An 18,154-nucleotide genomic window follows, 5' to 3' on the forward strand; every position below is an offset into this window, starting at 1 on the left:
GTTACAACCGCTACACAGTTTGGAGATGTCAGCGAAAATAAATGATGTAAACTCGTTCCGTTCGGAGAAACCTCTGCTGTAAATCTCAGAACTCCAACTCAGCCCCTCGAAGTGCTTTCCAAGCAGCCATGAGCGATAATATATGGAGCTTTCCTTGGGCAAACTCAGCAGTGTTTTGTAATCAAATGTAACCTTTCAGGGCTGACAAGGCCCTAATTTATCCACGCACGGCTACTCTCCTTTTGTAGCGGGCTGCGTAACGATTGCGCAGCAGATTAGAAAAGCCCATTCCTTGTGTTAGCCAAGACAGGGATTCTCTCTCCATCTCCGTTGCTGCAGGGACCTGTATTTAGGTACACAAATATTACTAACGGTCGGGCCATCTGGGAGTTTTTAATGTTTTTAATACATCATGCCAGTTTATCCCAGATCACCCAGGCCTAAATTCACAGTACATAGAATGATGTATGACAAATGTAACGTATAAAGTTTTATCAAATTCAAGCCGAAGATATGATAGCACTTTAAAATGATGCAAGATTGAACAGGCCAAACTTGTTTGATGAGGCACATAAATCCATTTCAATTAACTTTTAGTTGTGAAAAAGCATTTTTGTGAATCACCAATGAATGCAATGAACAGCGCAAATGTGAAGACATTTTTTATTTTGTTATGATTAAGACAGTAACAACGAATGAAAAAATGAATTGCTCCACATCCCTTCTGTTTATTGCTTGAATTCATATTATCTAAAATGCCTTTTTTCCTCACTAAAATTTTAATGAATTGGGCCCATAATGGATAAGTTAAAATAAAAGACAATTATGAATTCATTCTAGAATGATTACATCTCTGCTAAAATTCAACTGCATGCTGGTACTTGCAATTAGGATGGCATATTGTAAATGCAGCACAATATGTAAATGCAGGTGGTGCAAAACGTGATGCAGAAACGCTGATCTCCTGGAGTGCAGCATTGACAGGCCCTTGCAAACTGTACAGCCCGGTTTAGAGCACAGATCCTGGACTGGGTGCAAATTGGGTTTAGTGGTTAAGCTCAGCGGATACTTCACTGAAGCTGAACATGTATCTCCTCGCTTGAGGAAGTGCGGCCTAGCAGAAGGAGCAGGGCCAAACAAAAGTCTGGTATTTAAATCCCAGAGATTTTCTGAGGGATGTACTGGTGCACGTTCCAAACAGAATAACTCTGAACGTGGGAGGCTTTGAATATGAAAGGTATCTTTGCTTTGATATCGGACTGAGGTTTTGCCAAGGCACACTGAGGGGAACGAGGGATGAAGAACGATACAGCCTGTGGTGGTGTTATTGTTATTGGAATCCACAATACATAGAAAAAAAACAGAAAAGGTTATCATACTTAAAGTCGATCCCTTGCTTTTCTACTTTTGTGGAAGTGGTACGTTGTTCACAGTGAGACTTTTAACAGACCGTTTATGTAAAACCTTGTCCCTTATACTAACTAAATTAAATGTTTCATTCACATGGCAGTGTGACCGAGCACTGTTGAGTGGCGTGTGAGGTGATGTCACGGACCAGGAAGTACCAGAAACAAAACAATGGATGGGCGGGTGAAGCTGAACGCTACGGCGCTCAGCGTATTTATTAAATAATAAACAAAAGATTTAAACAACCAACAAAACAACAAACAAAAAGGCACGTTGGCCAAACAAATAAGTATCGTGCTGGTGTAAACCAGCACGCTTAGCAGTTATTTTTAAGTTCAGTTTTCGCTCTCTCCTCGCTCTCTCGTACACTCCTCTGTACACGCTCTCTCCAGCACGGACAGCTGCAGGTTCTTATACTCTGGCCGAGGGGTTAACTAGCTGTTAATTATCTTATTACCCCTCGGCCACAGTCTGCAGGAGTTTAGTAAGGATGCGTGACTGTCAGCTAGGGCAGCAGTGTGGAGTAGTGCTTAGGGCTCTGGACTCTTGACCAGAGGGTTGTGGGTTCAATCCCTGGTGGGGACACTGCTGCTGTACCCTTGAGCAAGGTACTTTACCTACATTGCTCCAGTAAAAACCAAACTGTATAAATGGGTAATTGTATGTAAAAATAATGTGATATCTTGTAACAATTGTAAGTCGCCCTGGATAAGGGCGTCCGCTAAGAAATTAATAATAATAATAATAATAATAATAATAATAATAGTTAAATAATCAGTAGCTGATCAGCCACGCATCCTCACAAGGTTTTTAAAATATAAATACAAATAACAAAAATCGGCTTTCGCCGTAATAAACAAATCATAACAAATCATAATAAATAAATAAACAAACAAAGGGGCGGGACACTTTGTGCCACTGGCAGTCATATCAAATCCAATCCCCTGGCCTTCACAATCCACACACTAACCAATATCAAGCACAACACCTTGATAAGCAGTGGTTATCCTCCTCTCTTTTTATATTTCAGTTCTGTTTTCCCAAATCCTTCAATCAACAGATTATAGAAGGGGGAAGAGAAAGGACAACAGAAGGGGTCTTGGTTCAGACAGAGGGCATTTTAAAATTAAAACAGTGGGGTGTTCTAGTACTGTACATATGCCTACTTTATGGAGAAGTTTATTATAAATATGTACCAGATAGTACAAACATTAAGAAGGAAATCTTGAGAATTGAAACCCTTTAGGTATGCATAAGAAAACATATTTTCTACATTCTTACAACTTGCTGTTCCTGTTAAATTCTACCACATTTAATATTTGCTCCCATGTCCTGGTTCTTTTTTGGACCACCTGCAAACTCCCCGGCAGCTTGATAGATTGACCCATCTGATGGCTCAGCAGTACGAAGAGTGCAGATAGAGGGGATGAGTTGAAATGAGAAATGCGAATATGAAACACAAATATTTCCATTGAATTGCATTAACAGTGAAACAGTAGGTAAACAAATAAATAAAAATTGCCAGGTCACAATAAGCTGGGTCATTGGGAAAAGAACCACAGCAACACTGTCTTTAGCATCCCATCTGAAATGTGAATTGACATGCACTTTTGTTTAACCAAATATCCCTCTGAAACTGAAGGAAATAAAATGATGCAACTCGAGAGACTTTCATGTTGAAAAAAGTTCACAGTAACATAATAAAACAAAACAACATCTCCGTTCATGGTTCAGTAGAAATAGAGAACACTACACTTCAGCTACATTAAAACATTGGGAATAAATGGCTGCTGTAAACAAAGCCTAACTAATTTGACTCACCATTAAATGCACCAAATTTAGAGTGCAGAACTGATATTTTGCTGACAGCGACAACTTGGAATCTGTCCAAAGTTCTTTAAATGGTTTGCTCCATGTTCCCAAAAGCATGTAATCTGGGCAAATGCTTTCTTTTCCTTTTTACTTATGACTCATCTGCATTAATGATGAAGGCCTGGGAGCTGGAATGGGTCTCCTTTTTGTACTTTTATTACCACGGTCAAGTTGACCCTTCGTGAGCCAGGCAATGAGTATAATTCTTCAGCACAGCAGTGTCTCTCTCTTTAGTATTCGGCTATGAACAGTAATGGCACTTCAGAAGTGCATAAGTACCTTTGACAGCAATTACTATTTCAGTAGAAAGTTAGGCATTAAATAGACGTCCATGCGTAGGTAACAAGCTTACCTTTTAGTTAGGTCTGTCACCATGCCATTGATTTAAGGTGGTTTGCTACAGTTTTAAAAAATCCTTGTCTTTTTGTAATGATATTTCAAACTCATTCATGTAAATATAAATATTGCAAAAACATGTTTTGGGGTAAAATAAAGAACAATTATCCCATACAGTCATTATGCATTGGTAGAAAACTGATAATATTTGGGGTACCACTGCACCTGTGAGACAATATTTTGCATATATTTAAAGAGGAGACCATTGTCTATTCAGGGATACCAAGACATTTAGTAAGCAAGGGGCCTGAGCGGGAAAAACAGGACAATAAAAGACTCACCCTGTCATTCTACATTCCTAAAAACTAACATTTTGAGGTACAACTGCACTTGTGAGACGATTAGCTATTCAGGGATAAACATTTAGTAAGTAAAAGGTCTGAGTGGTGTAAAAGGTGAAAAAAACGTCCCTCCCCCAGTCATTCTGTTTCGAGGCTGGTGACACTGTAATTTTTGAAAAGACGTTTAAACTTGAAAACTGTGGGTGCTGTTTTATAATAGAGCCATATACCAAATTTGAGCCATGTTTCCATGGGAACATGCCAAAATGCATGTTTTAAATTTTAAGTCCAACAACCAGCCAACAGAGATTTGCGCTGGTGACGGAAGTGTGATAACTGGATGCACAGTAATAACTGTAGCGGAACAGCTTAAGAAACTTCTTAAGCCACAATGAGTTTCTTTATAGCCTACAATCTTTTTAAAATGACTTTTGGTAAGAGTTCATGGCATATGAATATTGCATGAGCAAGACTGCATGAAGGAGAAACTGAAAAGACAAAAGCCAGGAGCTAAAAAATCAGGACACCGTAATGACTTTCAACCAAGCAAAAAGGGATTGATAAAGTCAGCCAGTGTGTGTGTTATTACTCACCATATTGAATGGCTGTGGCAGAAATCTAACGCAGAGATGATTTGTCGGAAGAATTTTCGGGCTTCCTTGGGCGTTAGTCTTCCCTTTTTTACCAGATAGTCGAAAAGTTCGCCTCCAGAAACGTGCTCTAGTACCAAATACCTGTCAAAGAAAAACAAAGAACCACTGAGGGAAACCACACACTTTCAGTCAGGACAACTCCTCCAGCGTATCACAGAAATATCAGACGTCTGATAAAAGATGTTTTACAGCATTATGACTTGCTTGGTTTTGGCGCTCACACTCACCTTTTGAGTTACTCAGTGTACTGACTCCTGAATTTGAGAGATGTGGTCATTTTTCTTAGATTTTACTTCGAAATCTAGCAGCAGCTTTTTGCACAATTTGCAATCGAGAGCCAGTCAGATAAAGCATTACAGTAGTCTATCCTAGATGGCACAAACACATGAGTCAGTTTCCCATGAACCGCTCCAAGCACACATGTCAAGTCATTTTATAAAAGGACCCTGTACATCTTATTTTAGAAGTGAAATTTGCAAGGATGGAGGCCAAACGCATTGTTCAAAAATATTTTTATTATGTTTTTATCAGAAGTCCTCTGACTTCAGGCTCTTACCTTCTTAGTGAATAAAAAGCCATCGCCACAGCTCTGGGATCACTCAAACTGTGTTAATTTAATATAATTAATTTAACTGTATTGGAGTCCAGTTTATTCAGCAAGTTTTTCTTTATGAGCATCACAATCATGACAGAACAACATGAAAACATGAATCCAGCTTTAAAAGGAACGAATGAACGGAGAAATTCACCTTTTCTCTACAAATAAATCCTGTAACCTTGGGGCTGCACAGTAACACACAGCAGCAACCGGTTTCTTGCTTTTCTTTTTTTCTGTTATCTGTTAATAATCTGTTAGTAAGTATTCATTTTATCACCGTATATGCATGTATGTCTCAAACTGTATAGTACGTGAAAGGGCCCTTTTTTGTGGCATTTCATTTAGTGAATATGTTATCAGACATAGCTACATTACCATGAAACATACAAATAGCACATTATAAAAACGAGTTACCCTGCATGCTGTTGGATACATGGATGGTGTGTTCGGTAATGGATTGTAACAAAACGGAAAATCTTAACATATCTTGGTTCCCCAGGTTAATAAACTCAGTCAACCCAAAATAAGGTCAACATGACCTAGATTTGGATCCTCAGGAACTTGTGCCAATAGCAGTTTTGTCCCAATTGGATGACTGGCTCCCTAGATATAGAAATGTAAGCGTGACATATGGATTTGCATTCCCTGTGGCGCAATCTTTGCACTGGAACAGAAGCTATTAAGATATGGGAAGCACAGTGATAGTGTGTCCCACTAGCTAAACTATTTTCTGATTGTGGCACAGCACGCATACCTATTCACACCCATGTCCTTACTGGACTACTGTTAATCTACCGTCCTTCTCACTTCAGTACAGAATGATGCCTGCCACTGGAGATCACTGATATTCAGTGTGTTGCCCTGACATTGGGACACTATAATATGCACCAGCGAATGTGCTAGGCACTTCCCAGTGTAGCATGCTGAATACTTAGATAAAAACACTTTGAATAGACTAGTAACAATGCATCTAATGACGATCAGTAATGCATAGGCTCGTACACACTGCTACAGTCCTGACAGAAATTGCCGAGAGGCTTACACAAAGACCTTAACAAGTACACCCGATTCAATTCAAAAGAAAAAAAACAAAAACGCACAGCGTTCGTATGATTGCCCTGTTCAGTGGGGAGAGCCAATCAAACATATTCTACAGGCACAGTAAATGGGCTATAGCAATTTTTGATCTTATTGTTTCCGTAGTGACATGTTTGCCCATGTCTCAGTTTGACCGAATAGCTCCATAGAACATGGAATAATGCAGGTCCTCGAGTCATTTTAATTAAGAGTGCCAAATTATTTACAACCATTTTCCTCCACGAAGTCCAATTACAGTATGTTCCCTCGATGGTGCAACTCTCCACAACAGCTCAAGGTTAGTAGGCGTCCTCCGATTCCACCACCAAACCAATAGAGTATTCTTTTGAGAGAATCTATCCAAGGTCTCAATCCAATTATTTTTTTTTTTAAATGAGGAGGAGCATCATTTTAGTAAAATGCGTAAAAAGTGATGGAGGAGCAATATTTATTTGAATTCAATTAACACATCACCAAGAATCATACTTACAATGGATTCAAATTTGCTTTTATTGCCATTTCTATTTTCTACACTTTATTCTAAACTAAAAGATAAAATAAACCCATTACAAAACAGCCCAGAATAAGCTAAAGGCCACAGCTGCGTTTGCAGTTTAGAAGCCTGGACTGTGGAAGAATGCACCTAAGTAATTATGTTTTAATGTAAAACTGGCTGCGATTTCGGGACCATGCAGCTTCAAGAAGGTTTGTGAATAGGAACGATAATTAAGAATACAAAGCCCTAATGTGCTGGGCAGCAGGATAGAAAGCCGGGCTCCTGTCCTGGGAATAAAGAACAGCGACCTTGCTTCACATCTGGGCCCAGCTGTGCTCCGGCAGACCGCGTGCTCAGCAGCCAACAGTGCAAGTGCAGCTCAGCTTTTCTTGCTGAACAATCTTTTCTCCCTCTCAGGAGCTTCTCATGTGGCTTTAACCACCTCCCTCAGCGCAACAGCAAGCGCCTGCTCTCTGGGATCGCCATCTGCCTGAGAACCCCTTTGATTCCAGCAGTCAGCATCTGCTACAGGCAAGCACTTGATAAGGATTTGCATCAGGTGTGTTTACAGACTGGAGTTTCCAATCGGTGGAACCCTGCTTGGGCACCTCAGGCTCTCGTAAATAAGTCCAGAATTGATCACGACACACCTGTCTGAAGCCAGGCACTGTTTTTGAATGTTCGTTGCAAAGAATACAATTAAACCACCGATCCTATTTAATTCAACAGTACAAAAACTGACCCAACCTAAAATAAATCTTAATTGTAAATAATATAGTAGACCCTGATAACTTATGATACCGCCATCTGAAATCTTCCATATACTAATTATTCCTATTTAACTATACATTATGAAATATATAGCTGAGGGTTTTAGTAGATAGAATCTGACCCCACTCAAGCTCATGGCATAACGTTGTCTACTTGATCGTCTTATAGTTTTACCTCTGGATTTATGGTTGCATAAAATCAGATAGACAAGCTGATAATGTTATAGAACTCGCCAGAAACATGTCAAATGAACATCCTGGGTTCTTTCTTCATGTATATTTTTGTTTTTCCTTTATAAAAAGTGGGCACTAGACAGAAGCAAGCACTGAGTGAATCAACGCCAGGGTGATTTCATGCGGTACAAGATGACAACACACACTCTTATAACTGTAAACATCCTCTCGTCAGGTAGTTTAAATTAGCTCTAATGGATCAAATGGACGGACATGCATCACTTCAAGTTGGAAATGTCATTAGGGTTGGCTGTTTTGGAGCAGAGGCCTTATTATCAAATCTTTTAACTGTTTCAACACTGCATGCTGTTCTAGTAAAGATCAAACGCATTGCTTTCCATTGATAGCCTGTACAGGGATGGCAAGTCCCAGGTCTTGTATCCCCTATTTATAAGAGCAAATTGAATTGTGGTCCATTAAAACGTTCACAGTCTCCCCACACCAGTTAGCCTGTTTGTTCTGTATTGATTAAACCATTCAAATATGACATTAAACCCTTGTATATGGAGCAGTCTATACATTATTCACAGGACACATACAATCTTGTGTTATGCATGCATTTTTAAACCCTCATTGGGAGAGTATCCAAGAGGATTTTTTTCTATTCCTTTCCTTGGACTAAAATAAAACATGCACAGTGAACTTTAACATACTCGGCTTCTTTATGAAAGTATTTAATGTGCAGGTTCTTAAGTGTAAGAGGCATCCCTTTTAAATTATCCTTTATTAATACTGTCGGTCCATCTATAAATATAGTACGTAGGACATGTGCAGTCTTAACAGAGATACAGGACTATTATTTCATAAGGCTTGATAGCAAGCAAGTTGCAAATGGACAATTGGACTTGATCACATGCAACTGGTTACCTTAGATATGGTGCTGCAGGTCAAGATTAGTGCCAATCGGGGTCTGTGAAAGCAGCAGATGAAGTCTAAAACTAGAAAATGGTGCTGGGCCAAGGGCCGACTAGAGAATTATAAATGAAGAAAGAAAAAGGGAAGAATCACAAAGGTTTTTGAATGAGATTCCTCGGGTGGGTTGGGAGGGTGTGTGGGTGGAGTTTTGCCAGCGCTGCACCGAGAGAAAGTCATTCTCCAGGGCCGTCAAGCGTCAATCCAGCGCCTATTCACGCTCGTAAACTTGATCACAATTTAAAATAAATAAAGTAAATTGATGGCACAGATATAAGCCTGCACTGCATTCAGCTTCCACCTTCCATTGCATTCCCACAGGGCCTTGATTCATTGCGAGATTAGAGGATTTAGTCAAGCGACTGCCTGTCACCAATTCAAATTAGAGAAAAAGTCAAACATGATTTGTGGTTTTAACATTTTCACAATGATCCACTTCCAGTCGCTGTGCCAATTAGTCTCTGTCATCAGAAATATTGCAAATAAATTCCAGAGCACTTAGTAAAACGCTGACATTATCAATTATTATGGACACTGCCAGTTTTTTTTTTTTGTTGTTGTTAATTGTCTTATGTAAAAGAAACAGCAAAATCTGTCTTTGATCACTTTTTAAAAATGTCATCTCCTTTCAGCTTCTCCAGACTTACCCAAATAAAAATTTTAAAAATGCCAACAGCACCTCCTGCTGGGTCAAGCCAAGAATGCAAGCATTTTCCATCGTCGGTGCCTATTTCAGTTTAACAGGTGGTTTCAAAAAATAAAAGTACAAAACAGTACAGACTGCTTTGAGAATAAGCCCTATAATCATTTATAATGCTCGGCTGCAATTTATTTTCAAACATCTTTGCAGTTGTCTTGAGCATTTTTTTTTCCTTCACATTTCCTTTATCACTCATCATCAACATGGCTTGTGCTCCTAAAGTGTACCATCTGTAGTGGCTCTAAGGCACAAGTGAAAGAAAGAATGAAGTAGACGCACATTTCGATAAATGTCTTTGATCTACTTGGCTCAGCTGCTTGCAGTTCTACCTTGTTGTTAATGAGTGTTTAAAAGTTATATATGATTGGTAGCGGCTTGCACTAACTGTACTGGAACCAGGAAAATAACATCTATTAAAACTACAACAGCAGGGAAAAAATATATATATATATTTTAAATGATTTCAAAAGCTGCTTGAAATATAAGCATGCCCCTGGATTTCCCATCTTTTTGCAATTTCTATCTGTCTTTAGTGCAACATGTATACAGATCGGTTCACACACAAGACTTTCACCATCACTATCAATCAACCATGCCCTGGAAAGCATCCGCAGATGTATAATACTTACAAATATTTCTTATTTTCATAGACGTCGTGCAACTTTAAAACATGAGGGTGTTCTATGAGCTTCAGAATGGCGATCTCTCGTTCCACCTACAAGACAAAAAGAAGAAGACATGTGTAAGTCATCAGAAAATATATTAACCCGTTACAAATTCCAGCAATGCCTAGCACTGGATATTTTATCCTGATTGCAATGCTGATGAAGTCAATTTTAAAGCTACGGTTTAATCCTACAGTTGAGTGAATGTATCTAATTGCCATAAACCTATCCAGGAGGTTTATATGCCAGATACCTCTTGACAAGTCTACAAGCCAGTGCATGAATTGTTCTGGAGGGATACGTGACCATTCCATCACTTTAAAATTTACATCAGGGGAGTTGGAAGTGGAAACCTACAGTGAAGTGAAGTCTGTTCTCAATAATGACCAATACAGTCAGCACTTTATATAAAAGATGCTGCCAGCAGAGTTCATACTAATAGCTCTCTATGTAACTCTGCTGTTTTGTTTACCCTTCGTGACATACAACAAAAAGGTGCAGCTTTTAAATGTTACAGAATAAGAATAAGTATAGCGTTTGCAGAACAAATTAAATCGGTCGTGAATTGCGTGAGAGTCGATCCATTTACTCAAAAGTGCGCATATTGTTCAACCATAGCACATTGACAGGATCTAGTTATGTAAGTGATCATTTTGGTGACTAATCCAGCAGCAATAGCACAACCAATAAAACATTTCTTCCCTGAAACACAGAACTTAAAATGATTTCCCTACCAAGCCCCGTTTGGAATCTGAATGCTCCTGGTTATTGCTTTCAAGGCTGCAGTTGAACAATCTGCTAAAGTTAACCAGTGTTCTGATTAGGAATGTTGTGACAAAAGATGCCTCATTTGTTAAAAGCCTGTTTAGACAGCAGAATGTCATTGTATGTATCAGCCACAAGAATAAGTGCAGAAGTACTCCACCTTAATGTGGATTCTGTATGAAGATAAAGTTTACTACGCTGCGTACGGTATTGTCTCAGCTAAGGCATGTATGGCTTTATACTGACGTTTATTCAATTTTTCCATCTAGTGCGAATGGAGTTTTAGACACTGTCAGCACCATATCTTAAACACATACTGTATTTTCTAATGCATGGAAAGTAAATGTGTTCACTGCTTGTCTTAACCAGCTCAAAGGTAGTTTTAAATAGATTTTAAAATATTATCTATGTAAATATCCAATAGAGACAAAAGGAGAATGAAAAAGTAAAAAAAAAAAAAACTAATGAATGCAGTTTCAAACAAAACACGGACAAAATTAGCACAAGAAATGTAACAGCCAGCAGAAACCTCCCTCCCCACCAAACCCTCTGCACCATTTGTACACGACAGAAAGGCGCGTACACCCGTGATGATAGCCTGGGCTCAGCTGCATGTCCCACCTTGTTCCAACACGAATGTAATTAGTTTCATTAATCAAGACATTGGGATCTCGCTGTGTCGCAACAAGGAAATTCATTAGTGCTGCTACCAAAAAAAAAAGTGTTTACTTTTTCTTTTAGTAGTGTAGAATATAAAGATTCCCTTGCTTCTCTCAGGGATTGAAACGGAACTCCCAAAAAGCTGAGCAGGGATTCCAGGTAGACAGACTTACACTTCCTAAATATACAGTAGACTGTGGTAATAATGGATCAAACTGCAATGCAGTGGGAGTTTTATTTCCATGTAATTACATCACATAGTCTTTGATATCTGTAGTATTTCTGTAGTGTCTGATTATTTGGCAATATAGCAACTCTGGCATCTTTTAAGAAATCAAGACTGTGTTGAAATGTAAACAGCCTGAGTGTATCGTGCTGTGCTCATTTGTCATCAATGACTTTCTTCTAAATGAACGTGCAGCGGGGGCTTTTTTGGTTGTTGCTACAATTCCAGGATTGGCCTATCAGGTGGCACTGTGTATCACATTAAAACAGTTACAAAACTTAAACACCAAGTGACACTGTGGACAGCAGTAGGCTAAAAAAACGAAATAAGAGAATGACAGTTGTCCCGCGTTACATTTATAACGCCACCCTCGCATACCACCAGCTATTCTCTCTGAACAAATGGCACCAATATAAAAACAGTGCTATTTGTAACTGTTATATCGCCACCTCGCTGTCCGCCACCCGCCAACTTCCCAAGCCAAGCAAACGTAAATATAAGCATTGTAATTTCCCTCATTGTAGCGCCAGTGAAATAATCATGGCCAATTAAAACAACAAAGTTAAGCAGTTAACCTTTGACTCGCTTTCCTAATTCGTTGTTAACTGAACATTCATACCAATGTCACCAACACTGCCGCTCCCAAAGCAAAACAGAAAGTACAACATGGCGAGTCGACCCTACATTTAACACCAGAGCAAAAGAAACAAATCTACATGTATGCATCTGAAAATAAGAAAGCAAGTCAGCAAGACATTGCAAATGTTTTCTCACATAAGTGAGGCATATACTATTAATCGAAGGAAAATCTGAGACAATCTAATGGATAAAAACAAATGGCTTACCTTGATGGAACGGGTCGATTTGTTTAACCTGAAAAAGGCTTGATGCAGTCCAAAATAAGTGACTTTTATAAACCACAGTTAAAAAAAAAAAAAAAAAAAAAGTACGGTAACAGGTTTGTTTGTTTATGTGCAAGTTTTGCACAAATGAAAGCTGACAAACTAAAGCATCAATTTTGCAAACAGAATAGTTTTTTTTTTTTTTACTTTTCATTTAAAAAAAAAAAAAAGTGTTTGCCTGTACATATTCAACGTTGTTTTTTAACTGCTTAAAAAAGAATGCTGTTGAGCTTAAATTGCTTTGTGAAATAAATAGATGACATCGTTCAATGGGGGATAGTATTCAGCAGGTTTACAGTCGTGCCACAAACAGCAAAGTTCAAATGACACAGTAACTAAATGAGTGTTTTATTTTTTTAATTATTTTATTTTTTTTAAGTATAAACTGTTCCTCAAAAGTAATCATGTATGTTTCATACAGATGGGAAAAGATGATAAAATGTCACTAGTATACCTACTGTTGTTTAAGAACTGGTACAGTAGTTTAAAAAAAAGATTAATGTTTTATTAAAATTGCCTGAAGTTTCTGTAATTGTATAACTAAAACATAAAACATTTGAATTTATTGCAAACATAGAAGGTTGTGTGTGTGTTTTTTTTTGTTGACCCTCACTATAACGCCACCCTCGCTTATTGCCCGTTTTTGCTCATGGCCCTTACCTGGCGGTGTAAAGAGGATTGACTGTAAGATATCTGCACATCGCTGCAGTGTAGCATGATACATGTATGCAGATACTTGCTAGCTGAGGTCAAATTTAACGCAGGATCCCTGGTCAGTTGATGCAAGAGCTGGGATTTAAACCTAGGTTCTCCTAGAATTCCACCCACACAACTGTTAGGCTCTCAAGTAGCCACTATCACTATAATGGGCAAGGACACAGTACAAAAGCATTTTTACTCATTAACATCATTAGAATTTGAAATAAACTACTAAAGAAACTCAATAAATTAAATCAAGGGCTCTTAGGTATTCTTAAGGTTTCAGACAATTTTCCCTAAGACACAAAGCAAAAAGCACAGGACACAGCAGAGGTTAAAGAAAATCCAACCTCAATAAACATTTTCCTTCCAAAGCACAGAATTTACAGCTCATCAAGAAAACCCTTACGACCAAATGGCTCTGCACTCAACCTGGTTAATAGTTTTTCATTCTACCTCATTAAGCAGACTGTTCATTAATCAAACCCTGAGCAAAGCTTACAAAAAAAAAAAAGTCCAATTCAACAAGGAACAGAAAAACAAGAAGTCGTCTTTATTTTCTGTGCTTGTCCTACAAGTTACGTAAACGCTACGGGCTGCACAGTAGATGCCCTTCTTTGTGACACAGAGGTGCAATGGAACAGCCACTTAATCATGGAAGAGAAAGGCCACTTAGTTTTAATAGTGAAAAACTCACCAGGGAGTGAGGCCAAAATCAGCAGGCACTTAGGTCTCCACACCACGTAATAAAACACAGCCCGCTGTACGCAGGGACAAGGAGGTGTCAGGTTTTTCCTATCTTTTGTGTCTCAGGACTAGATGAAAATTAACCCTTGCTTTAGCCATTACTTTTGGCCCTTTATCATCATTCACTTTCACTGGGATTCTGAAATCAACAGGACAGGGTACAGTTTGGGTTAACCTCACAAAGCATCCCCTTCACAGTACAGCCTGTCGCGGAATGATTCGGTTCAAGGCAGAATCAGCAAAACAAATGCTTTTTAATAAAACTGCAAAGCCATTCTGCATGCAATGTGAGAGCTCAATGGCATAACAGGCCTTGAGCTTTAATAAGGCAGTAATCCTTAAAAAAGACCCCAATAAGCCGGAGGTGAAAACACAAGCTCCAGAAATCATAAGACTGCAGCGATGAATATTTAGTTTTACTTGGAACACATATTGTTGGTCCATACTCCATTTCAGCAGCTGTTTTTTGCCTCTCTCAGGCACCTTTCACTTGTTTCTTTTCTTTAAGAGAAGCAGGACTTCACTTACTAGAATGCATTGGGTTGCAAGTTAAAAGGCTCAACTGTCCCAGTGAACATATGGTAACTCTAATTATACACCACAACAATGTGGATGAGAATACCTGCATACAACACACATACACACACACACACACACATTTTATATATATATATATATATATATATATATATATATATATATATATATATATATATATATATATATAAAATAAAAATACTGAATAAATAATTTTATACCACACACATCCTATTGTATAACACTACAACTGACCTCTGACATGTACATTTTTGACAGTGGTAAAACATTTAGGAAATAAATAACAACTTTCAAAGCTTGAAAAATGTTTAAACTCCAAACTAAATAATACAAATGAAACATACAATGTAAAATAGTATGCAATTCATTTGGAAGACCCAGAGTCTACACCATTAGGTTTATAGGAGCAAACCTTTCAAATTGTTAAGGATTATTAGTTACCAGCAGTACAAGTGCTGTTGAAAAATCAGGCCCTCTCGTTTTAAATCATATAGCACTGTACAAGCACATACGTAATAATACAAGAAAAAAAAAATTGCGCTCCCCATTCATTTGAAATCCCTGCAAGCAACTGAATAATTAGGAAGTGTTAATAATCGTATCAGCTGGAAAGCGCACATGTTAATCTGGCTAATCCTTGAGAAATGGGTTCTCTACCTTCATCATTATCACCTTTAGACAAGTTCGCTAGCATCGCACCAGACTGGCTGTGACACTGCAGTAACAGCTCTGTGTGTCTCTCAGGAGCTCTGATGAACACACTAGCAGGCTGCGGCTCATTCTTGCTACAAGCCTGCTAGTGCTTTTCATACACTGGCTACAAGGCAGTATATTCTGCCCTTCAATAATAGGATGGCATTACCTTTCATGTAAGGCTTCTACACTATTGCCATCTTCATTATGGTGCTCCCAGCATTACTATATATTCCACCCACATTATTAGACTCAGCTGCACACCTTCATTACAAAGCTCTCTGCTCTAAGTCTCCAAGATGAGCATACTTTGAACTTTACCATCATTACAGTGTATGACTATATGGACATTAGTGTTCAGTGGCATTGCACTGCTCTTTGTTCAATGCATCTACTGTATTGTGTGGTAGGTGTCTAGGCCACCTAGTGTGCATTGCCTTGTACTGCATTATTTATTGAAGTACCTGTGGAATTTTGAGCATGGAACCAAAATGTACTGCTTAACCAGTTTTCGCACTACAATATTAAAACCCTGAATGCAAAATAACCAACAGTCAATATTTGTGTTGCATGGCATTAATGTAAGATTGCATTTAACTGTTTGTATTATGTATCAGAAAAATAAGAAAAGCGGGGAAATAAAAAGATTATTAACTTTACAGTTAACTTCATAAGCACATCCATTTTCTAAAATACAGCAGGTGACAGACCTTACCAGATGGGAGTCCTGTTTTTCCATTCCTACTGCTCAAGAATAGAGACTAATGAAGAGCAACCTTGCACACAGCTGTTATCATAATACAGCCATTACGCATAGTGTAAATCCCCAATACTAAAGCCTGTAACAGACTTCTTGAATTTCTCATCTTGTATAATATATTCTGTTTTGCCTTCAAACGGCTGTTATTTTGTGTAATGAGTTTTTATGAGTGAATGTGTGTGAGGTATGAAAAAAAAAAAGTGTTGCTACCATTTTTTCAGTTGGCAGGTGAAAGAAATTAAATTACACAGACTAGCTTCAGAAACACAGTGGTGTAAATGTGCAGTAACAGTGTGCACTGTGAAGTTATGCAGCAAGGAAATATATCAGCAAGATATCCCACGCAAAGGACGTAACACTTTTTATTAGATAAATGGCAGTTTCCATGGCCTGATGGTCCATGACCTGACAGCTTGATGAAGGCCATCTGGCCATAAACAATAAATAATAAAAGAACTGAAATTTGATCTACGATATATTATTATGGCGTTGCACCTCTACTTGCATCAATCGAACAATATTGGGATATTTGGGAGACTGATCCAGAATGGAAATACTGGTAATTATATAAAACAGTCGGTGTGCGATACAGGCTACATGTTTTGGACCCGACCTGAACATGTTCCTAAAAATATAGCCTTGATTAGTTAAGCCAAATACATTTATGTGCCATGGCTTTCATGAAAGTGCACAGTATGTGGAACAACGTCATGCATTATATGCCAACTTCAAATATGGGTGACTGGTTCTGAACATATATTTCCAGGAATAACTTTGCAGAGGCTGGAATTCATGCAAAAGGATGCACTAGGTCTCAACAATGTGTGGGAAGGAATGACAGTACCAAGTTTCATCTCACTTAGATGAACAGTTCTCAAGATAGTCAAAGAAAATAAGTGAAACAAAGTATAAAACACTACATCCCTACCACCAGGGGCAAGGAGGCCCTCTGTTAATATTGCCTTTTAAAAAAAGGCAACAGGATATATTAAAATCAGTTCCAGCCCCCCCCCCCCACCCCCCACCCCCCACCCCCCCAATCAGAGGAACACTACCTTTTCATCAAAACCATGAAGTACGCAAAGTAAATAGCAAAAAATCAAGAGATTGTCAGTGCAGCCCATTACAACGTGTGTACTGGAAACAAACATTGATATGTTGTTTACACTATTTGCATATAGCTCTCACAGGGAGGGGCTACCCATTCCATATCGAGCTCTTAATTAGCACACTGAAGAAAGTACTAAATCTGTGTCTACTTTCCTGTGAGTTGTACCTTAATGGATATAAAGTGAATGCTACATTAAATAACTTGTTTGGAACATCATCAGACCTGTTTAAGGAAATAAACTGAACAAGCCAGCAAGCATATACAAACTTTACATCCAGCAGTTCATTAGGACCTAAGCACATTCAATAAACAGTACAGTGGGTGGGAACTATAATGTGCATTTCACCACCATTAAAAGATGGCAGACATTCAGGACAACGTCCTAGCTAACTGGAATCAGGGCAATGGAGGAGCGTGAATCGAACACGTAGAGCTAAATTCTCAACGCTATTAACTCCAGTTCATCACAAGCATATTTTTTTCAGCAAGTTACCAAACCAGAAATAAACAACCAAGAAACGGGAGCTTGAATTAATTATTTAATTCATTGCACTAATGGCGATTTGGAGTAAATACCGTAGCTTTGAGAATCTAGCCTGTAATTGTGAATCACTGTATAGGAAAGAAACAAAAAAGACACATTTATCTTATTGTAAGCTTCTAATTGCACTTTAATTTATACTTATCCACGTGAGAGTGTGAAGCGAACATACCCAACAGAGCACTGGCATAATGAAATGACACCCCTACTGGACAACAGAAAGCTTGGCTTATTTTAATGTTATTCATACATCACATGTGTAAAATAAAAACTGTGTCAGCCCCCAGAATGCACAGTGCGATAGTGATCAAATGAAGGCATGTGAAGGAGCATTAGCTTTTATCAAGTGTTAGCAGAAGTTTCCCGAAAGGGGCAAGTGCCCTATCTCGGCACTACGTGATTACTACTTCAAACTGCTTCTAACTGCCGTG

General features: G+C 38.5%; 1 protein-coding gene across 15 annotated transcripts in view; it reads right to left on the reverse strand.

The window, feature by feature from the left end:
- Window positions 1-18,154, reverse strand: part of LOC117435165 (serine/threonine-protein kinase BRSK2) — a 222,016-nt gene that overhangs the window by 67,502 nt on the left and 136,360 nt on the right. For all 15 annotated transcript variants that reach the window (XM_059002910.1, XM_059002912.1, XM_059002911.1 and 12 more), the window contains exons 3-4: window positions 10,026-10,111; window positions 4,550-4,690 (exon numbers count right to left, since the gene is read on the reverse strand). In XM_059002910.1, coding sequence (XP_058858893.1) covers window positions 4,550-4,690; window positions 10,026-10,111 — 227 coding nt within the window. The remainder of the gene's footprint in view (window positions 1-4,549; window positions 4,691-10,025; window positions 10,112-18,154) is intronic.

The sequence above is a fragment of the Acipenser ruthenus genome, chromosome 28 (assembly GCF_902713425.1).
Source record: "Acipenser ruthenus chromosome 28, fAciRut3.2 maternal haplotype, whole genome shotgun sequence".
Classification (NCBI taxonomy): domain Eukaryota; kingdom Metazoa; phylum Chordata; class Actinopteri; order Acipenseriformes; family Acipenseridae; genus Acipenser; species Acipenser ruthenus.